Raw genomic sequence first — 8,768 nt, forward strand, 5'->3', positions numbered from 1 at the left:
AGATTTTTAAAAACTTATGTATTATGTGAGAGTGTGAAATAAGCGTATTAGATGAATATACATAACATTTTCTTAATTAAAAGTATTGTGTTATTTGCACTCATTTAATATACTATTTTGCATACTCTTTTTTTTTTAGAGGCTTAATTGAAAATTTTTAAATTTTTAATAGGTTATAATAAAATTTTAAAAATTTATATATTATGTCAGTGTGTGAAATAAGTATATTGGATGAGTATATATAGCATTTTTTTAATTAAAAGGACAATATTACATGTATTCATATAATACACTCATTTTACGCACTCATTTTTTTTTTTTAGAGATTTAAGTAAAAATTACTAAAATTTTAAAAACTTATATATTTTGCGAGTATGTGAAATGATTGTATTTTATAAATGTATATAAGTTTTTTCTAATCAAAAGGACGATGATATACATTCAACTAATACACTTACATATGAATTATTTTTAAAGATTGTCCTTTCCTCTTTTGTTTTTTTTTTTTAAAGACTTGATACATGCAAATTTAAAAAATAATAATAGTGTTCTTGGTTGGTGTTTGTGAAAATGTGAAATATAGGTTATTATAGGAGTAGATAGAAAAGTTTGAGAATGATTAAAGAAACAAAAGAATTAAGTCATATATATAGTAAATAAAACCAAAACATTTGATCTATATTATAAAATTAGATACTAATTAATTGAGGCTTCTTTTTTCATCCTATTGTATAATATCCATGTATATACTATTTTTTATAATGATTTAGAAAGTTTTATTCCTCATGATTTAGAAAGTTTTATTCCTCTTTTAATTTGTGTAAACAAATATATGGGCTTCAACTTTGTGTAAAGAAATTTAGGGACTTCAACTGCAACTTCAATTTCAACTTTTCTTTATGCTGATCTGATAGGCTTTGAACTTTTTGTCATCGAATGAATAGGTGAGAAGGGACAAGTCAATGCGCAAAAGCCAAAGCAAAAAAATTATAATCATTTGGTAATTTATATGAATGTAATTTCCTAAGAAACTGCAAAGAGAAAACAAAGGATTATAAAATAAATTTTGGGTCCATATAGTTACACAGTTAGCTTCTTTTCATTGCTGTTTTGTTTTGCAAAAAAATACAAGTCAAGTTCTCATGTGTAGAAATAAACAAAAGCTTATACGTGTTTAATAAATTAAATTATGTCTTAAGTTTTTATACTTTATAAAAATTAAAATTTTAGTTAATATCCTATAATTTATATAAATTTGATTCTTATAATATTTTAATTTGATAATCTTAACTTAATCACTAATTTTATTAATTTTTTACAATTAAAAATATTTACATGGGTGTTGATTTTGCTAACGTAACATTGATTTTGTTGACGTAATATTAACTTTTTGACGTAACGATTTAGATTGATGAAATTAATTGTAATTATATAAATGATTCTTATATTTACACGAAATTTAAAAATTTTTTTTTATTTGTACAAATTTTAAAATTTAATCTTTTTAATAGAAAAATATTTTGAATTTTTTTGGAAATTTTTTAATTTTTTAAAATATTAAATTTACTTTTGTTAATATTTTGATTTTTTTAATTTTATTTTTAAAAATTTTTTGTATTTTTTAATTGCATTATAACCAAACAATTGACTTAGGGTGAGTTAATCTTTCCCTTTTTTTTTGGTCAAGGATTGTATTGAAAAGAGTTAATTACATTTTTAATAGTTGAATTTTGAAAATATATAAAATTGATACTTAAAGATATAAAATGTATTATTTGCATCTTTAAGTTTCAAATGATGTATTATTTTAATATAAATTTTAATATTGTTAATTTAATTCATCTATTTGATATTTAATCAGTATAATTTTATTATATACATGTTATTTATTAAATAAAGTATTAAATATTTAGCAAAAATATTTATGTGGATGTCATGTGATAAAAAATATTGACTAATCTTAAACATTATTTACTGTTCAAGTAAATTAAATTTTTTTTTAATTTATATTAAAAATATATTGATAATATATGTGATAAATATATAACTTAATAATATTTATCGAATGTAATATATATAAATTGATACAACTAACGAAATTAAAATTTAGATTAACATGATATATAATTTAAAATTTTAGATTCAAATTATATATTATTTAAAAATTTAGAATATAAATTATATATTTTATTTATTTAAATATAAATTTGTACGTTTCTCTAAAGTTCAATTATCAAATACTTCGGCCCATAATGTTGCTAGGGTAGGTGGCTTGGAGGTCAGGTCCATGTGTGAGAGGGTCTCCCTGTTTCTATCACTAATGTTGATTTTTCACCAGAGTAATGAAAGAATTTCATATTTCTGATAAAAAAAAATCAAAATTATAATTAACTTTATTAAAAATATATTATTCAACAATTCAAAATATAAATGATATATTTTATTTATTGTAAATATTAATTTTTATTTTTTTTAAATTTAAGATATCAAAAATTATAATTAATTACTAAAAAAAAAACAAAACAAAACTGACGCCAATCCTTTATTAAAAAAAAATGATGACCCTTGACTTAGTTTAGGCCGTTCGATCTCAATCGGTGCTTTCCAAAGTTATTCTTTTGTCTTCTCTTTTTAATTTTTTAGACAATGAATTTTCAAACAGAACTTTCGTTTGAACTTTTTCTTTTGTAAATCAAACTGAAGTTTCATTTGAACTTCAGTCCTTCCATCGATGAAATTCTGTTGCCTTGAATTACATCCTTGACATAAACTTAGCCCCTGTTTTATTTGCAACACCTGCATATGTCAAACAAAGAATAACATGGCTGAGTCTGCGGTGTCTTTCCTTGTGGAAAGGCTTGGTGACCTTTTAATTCAGGAGGCCAAGCTGTTATGGGGAGTTCAGGATCAGATCAAGCAGATGCAAATCGAACTAAAACGGATGCAGTGCTTCCTCAAAGATGCTGACAAAAGGCAAGATCAAGATGAGAGTGTTAAAAATTGGGTTTCAGAAATCAGAGATGCTGCTTATGATGTTGAGGATGTGATTGAAAATTTCATTGTCAAATTTGCATCTAAGAAAGGTGGAAGGATCCGAAAATCGATTGTCCAAGGCAAGGAATTTCATAATCTTGCATCAGAGATTGAGAGAATCAAATCTACAATCTCTGACTTGACCAGAAGTTTGCAAACATATGGAATAACTGCAAGAAAAGTAGAAGGATCTAGCTTTGCATCAGAGAGGCAAAGGCTGCTCAGATGGTCTTATTCCCATGTTGTCGATGAGCATATTGTTGGGTTCGAGGAAGACATAGAAGAACTAATGAAGAAGTTGGTTCATGAAGAGGAGCGTTGTCGAGTTGTGTCTATATGTGGGATGGGAGGTCTCGGAAAGACCACCCTAGCAAAGACCTTATATCATCACGCAGATATCCGGAGACACTTTGAAGCCTTTGCTTGGGCCTATGTATCACAGCAATGCAAACAAAGAGATGTTTGGGAAGGAATTCTGTTTAAGCTTATCACCCCATCGAAGGAGGAGAAGGAAGAAATTTTGAGAATGAGAGATGAAGAGTTGGCAAAGAAGCTTTATAAAGTTCAGCAAGAGAAAAAATGTTTGATTGTAATTGATGACATTTGGACCACCGAGGCATGGGAGACTTTATGCCCTGCTTTCCCTGTTGAAACAACTGTTGGTAGCAAAATATTACTCACAACCCGCAACAAGAGAGTAGCTGTGAATGCTGATCTGAAGGGGTTTCTTCATGAACCAGAGTGTTTAAATGAAGAAAAGAGTTGGGAGCTGTTCCAAAGGAAAGCATTTCCAAGGAAAGACGACCCAGGTAATTAATTATTCCATTATTCACACTTCTACACATTTAGATTGCCATAATCTTTGACCGCATTAGCCATATTCTGCCACATGGAATCTGCTTTGCTATATCTTTCTCTTGTCTGAAGCCATCCTTTGGAATTACAATGACGCGGTATATGATAATTGAATTTTAACCTAACTATTGCCTAAAGCAAGGCTTTCCTCTACCCTTTCTGGGTGGCTTAACAAAAATTTAGCATGGTTCAACAGTAGTGGCTTAATTGAATTGTTTAGATGAAGCTCGAACAGATCATATTTGAAGCAAAGTGCAATGAATATGTTCATATTTAGCTATAGCCATGTTATGACTCATATTCCTAGCCAAGCATTGGGCAAGATTAAAATCACTCATGCGCTACTTTACAGTTACAGGAAGCAAAGCAATGATCAAGATAAACAAAATCGAGAGGCTAAGTCAAAACTAAACAAGATTAAGTAGACACCAGAAGAATTTGGTAATAAAAGTCAAAGGCAACTGCTGGAGTGGAGAGATTGAGGAATATTAAGCATAAATATTTAAACCTTACCAGCCATGCTAAATAATCAAGTACATGTTTCATTTAGCTTATCATAATTCCCCACAAGCATGCTGGATGTGTAAATATTTCAATTTCCTTTGAACATTCGTGTTCCATTCCTAAATTTCTTTAATACTGCTTTCTCACTTTCATTATTTGTATCTTGTCTTTCTTAGATATATAATTTGTGATAGTATATGAAGTAGCAGAGCATACACGAGAAACCTTTCTAATTGGTACTCCTTCATGAGGCAAGACAATCAATGGAATAGATAATCTTTTTTCTTTTCTTTTTTGAAGAAAAGTAGAGTACTAAACCTTGGATTTAGTATGTCTATCCTAATGATAATTCCACCCTAAACAAATAATCCAAGCCCATGTGGCAAAATGAATGATTATTAGGAAAAGATCTTGTTATATAGTCAACGGGGCTTGGGATTTTCTATTTTTTCTTGTTTTATTTTGATTTTCTTTTTTATTTTATTTTATTTTTCAGGTTTTGTAGCCGACAAAGATATGGAGAATTTGGGGAGGGAAATGGTGGGGAGTTGTGCAGGTTTACCACTGGCTCTTATTGTGCTTGGTGGACTTTTGGCAACAAAAGAAACACTGAATGAGTGGGATATGGTGCACAGAAATATCAAGTCACACTTAGCAAGATCTAAAGAGCGAGGACGACAAGCTAGACTATCTGAGGTATTGGCTTTAAGTTACCATGAATTACCTTACCAACTGAAACCATGTTTCTTATATTTGAGCCAGTTTCCTGAAGATTTTGACATACCAACAAAGAAATTAATTCAGCAATGGGTTGCAGAAGGCATTGTATCCTTGCAAGATGAAGTGGAAGTAGAAGAAAGGCATGAAATCATGGAGGAAGTAGCAGAAAGCTACTTACATGACTTGATAAATAGGTCCATGGTTCAATTGGGAGTGAGGGGTTCAACAGGAACAATAAAAACTTGTCGCCTTCATGACCTTATGCGTGATCTATGCTTGTCGAAGGCCAAACAAGAAAATTTTATCCATATCATTGATCATATGCAAGGAAACAAAACTAATGGTGCTCTTGAATCTTCCACGTATTCTAGACCAGTGTCTGTAAGCAGAATTCGTAGGTGTGCCATCTATTTGAGTCAAAATGTTCAAGAACCTGTTTTGCCAAAATACCAGAAAAATCCCAACCTTCGGTCCTTATTCTTTTTCCGTCCAAAAAAACATAGATTACATGACGAGAGCCTTTTGAAATCTGTGTTTGACAAATTCAAATTGCTGAAAGTATTAGATCTTGAAGGAATTAAAGGACTTGAGGAGAAGTTACCAGAAGATATAGGAACTCTAATTCAGTTGAGATTTTTAAGTCTGAAGAGAACACGAATAAGAGAGTTGCCAAAATCCCTGGTCAATCTGGTTGGCTTGCAGACTCTGAACTTGCAAACCATTGATAAAGTCTCTTGGGAATCAACTGTACAAGTGCCAAATGTTATATGGAAGATGGAGCAGTTAAGACATCTATATCTTCCTAAGTGGTGTGTGAACGATACGAATAAGTTACAGTTAGCCAATCTTAGCAACTTGCAGACACTTGTAAATTTTCCTGCTAATAAATGTAATGTTAAGGATCTTCTCCTATTGACCAACCTTCGAAAACTTGTTCTGAATGACCCTAGACACTTTGAAACATTTGTCCAAATCTTTGAACCTCCAAATGAGACATTGCAATACCTCAGGTCCCTATCTTTAAAAACTGACCTTCTTTCCTTTCCTGATAAGGTAGTCGATTTAAGGCAACTACTATTTGGTTGTCCCCGTCTTTGCAAGCTTCATGTAGAAGGGAGAATAGAGAACTTACCCAAAAACAATGAATTCCCTTCATCTCTCACCAAGTTAACTTTATGGGGATCTAGACTTGTTGAAGACCCAATGGAAGCGCTCGGAAACCTGCCTCACTTAAGGTACTTGAGTGGATGGGAAGTCTTCATTGGAAAGAAAATGCTTTGCTCTAAGGATAGTTTTCCCCAACTCAAAACTTTACTTCTTCGAGGGTTGCCCAATTTTGAGGAGTGGACAATTGAAGAAGGAGCTATGCCTACTCTGAGTAGTTTGTGTATTTCTGATTGCTACAAGTTGAAGATGGTTCCAGATGGACTGAGGTTCATCACTGCCCTCCGAGAAATAGAGATTAGGTGGATGTCTAGGGCATTCAAAAGTAGTCTTGAGGAAGATGGGGAAGATTTCTACAAAGTTCAACATGTGCCTTCCATTGTATTTTTGAACTAAGCCAAAATTATGGTAAGTGAGTCGATACCATTGATGTTAATTTGTTTATTCATTATAATGGTATATTTAATTTGCATGTGTGCAATGTCATACCAAGACCTTGTATTGGTGCATTATTTTAGTTTTATTCTATGCTTGCAAGCATTTCTTTTACTAGTTTCCTTTCACATCAAAATTTTTCAATTATACTCCATAGGACAATTAGCTCGTCTTTGTGTAGAATTTTATGAACTTTGTCAACATATCCTGGAAATAAATCCCAATTTCTTCCAGAAAAAGTTACTCATTAAGGCAAGTCTTTCTCACCCACTTTTTTGAGATTGTCACAGAGTAGTTATTGTCATTAGATGTTGCAAGAAACAAATTAGAAATTGTATTTGCAGAAGACAGGCCTGCTGAGCTTGTTTTCAAAGCTTAGAAACTGATATTGTCTGGAATGAATCCTTAAGATTGATGTGAGTTTCATTGAGAGTTTGGGATTGATTTAGGATTTATCTTTTGTTCTATTTGGATTGTAGTCTGGTCTATCTCTTTGTTGAGATCCTTGTGATCTATTATTGCAGTATCATAGCAATTCTTTCTTCTTGTTGAGTTAATGCAGTTTCATTTATCCACTAAATGAGGTAAGGAAATTCATTTGGCTCTAAAGGAAGTTCTACTTACATAGCATTTTCCACCATAATTTATTATTATTTCTTTTTGGAATAATTATCTATCCTCAAATTTGCTTCTTTAATTTCTTTTTTAAAGATTCATCATTGATTTGTACTTTTCTTGGGTCATAGAGCATGAAGTTATATATTTGATACTTAGTTGTGACAATATTGTAGATAATACTATAAAAATTGCTTCTTTAAGTTATTCACTTTGTTTACTTTGTTCTAGAGATCCATAAATAGCCAGCCATCAAATGTATAACTTTTAACAGCAGGTGCTTTGTCAAATATAATTGAAGCAAACCAAACTATTGTATTAAGAGTTCCAAAGAGAAACAATTATGCATTTCATCTGCAGCAAATTCCTACTGCTGCTAGCTAGATGTTGGCAGGCATTTCTATTTTTAGCTATCCTATCTTCAACTATATAATATAAATAATTCAAAATATCAAATTTCGGCTGCTTCTTTTAATTAACAAATCTGTGGTCTATTGTTTACTCTATTTTTCTGTTCAAATGTTCAGGAATGCATGGAATGAATGCTGTTATTTATATATGCAGATGCTTTGAAAGATGGAAGGAGCAAGAGGATGCAGAGTTCTAGGGCTGGAGCTGAGATTTTTTTTTTTACCGAGAAGGGAATAACTCTCATAAAAGTTTGTTTCTTTGTAAAAGGATCACTTGTTATTTGGGATTTTTAAGTTTTATTGCTTATATTGGTGTGAAGACTTCTGTTATTTGTAATCGGTTCATTGCGCATGTTTGATTTAAGTGCTTCTTGTTGTTGGATCAACTATTTAGATAAAATGCTTATCCATCATTTGACATAGAGAAGAACAGTGATATTTGTCAAGCATATTGAGCAGTGTTTTCTGTATGTGGTCTTAAGAACATCAAACAGAGTAGAGAAATAAAACTTTGATAGATTTATTAATAACAAATGGTTATGAACATTTTTCAGCATAGATGCTAGGCTGATATAGCTAAATATCATGTATAAACACATACTCGTACAATTCATCAGATTCCTGGGAATTCAAATACAATATTACTGTATTAAAAGCATTTAATCTTGCATCACAATAGGAACTAACCTCCTGAAAAAAATATGCTCTCTGCCTGAAGCCAACCCCTTTGTCAGCACCAGTCTCATTAACTCAGTAGGGAGAGGATAGTTAGTGGCCTAATAAAGACAAGACACTACTTCAATTTGCAATCTCACATTTGAAATAAGCAAAGCAAGAATTGAAATGCAGTAAAGAGAAGGAATGATTTTGCGTATAGTGTCCAAGATTACTACCCATAGTAAAAAGAAAGCGAAAGCAGCAATAGCACTCACCTCACAACTTAAAATATAACAAGACTTTTCAAAACCATATTAATCCTATTCAAATAACACATCAAACACCTACCCAGCAAATGCAAAAAAACAAGAAATT

General features: G+C 31.1%; 1 protein-coding gene across 2 annotated transcripts; it reads left to right on the forward strand.

Moving 5' to 3' along the window:
- The first annotated feature begins 2,645 nt into the window (after positions 1-2,645).
- On the forward strand, positions 2,646-8,154 carry LOC111305687 (putative disease resistance protein At1g50180). 2 transcript variants are annotated; one of them, XM_022903415.2, is made up of 3 exons: positions 2,646-3,842; positions 4,889-6,684; positions 7,854-8,154. In XM_022903415.2, exons 1-2 carry the CDS (start codon positions 2,822-2,824, stop codon positions 6,670-6,672), a joined length of 2,805 nt encoding a protein of 934 aa, XP_022759150.2. In that variant the 5' UTR covers positions 2,646-2,821; the 3' UTR covers positions 6,673-6,684; positions 7,854-8,154. The 2 variants fall into 2 exon arrangements, with proteins under 2 accessions (XP_022759150.2, XP_022759151.2); XM_022903416.2 differs by having other exon boundaries at positions 7,891-8,154.
- The last annotated feature ends 614 nt before the right edge of the window (positions 8,155-8,768 follow it).

The sequence above is a fragment of the Durio zibethinus genome, chromosome 21 (assembly GCF_047325235.1).
Source record: "Durio zibethinus cultivar Kanyao isolate XHJ-2024 chromosome 21, ASM4732523v1, whole genome shotgun sequence".
Lineage (NCBI taxonomy): Eukaryota > Viridiplantae > Streptophyta > Magnoliopsida > Malvales > Malvaceae > Durio > Durio zibethinus.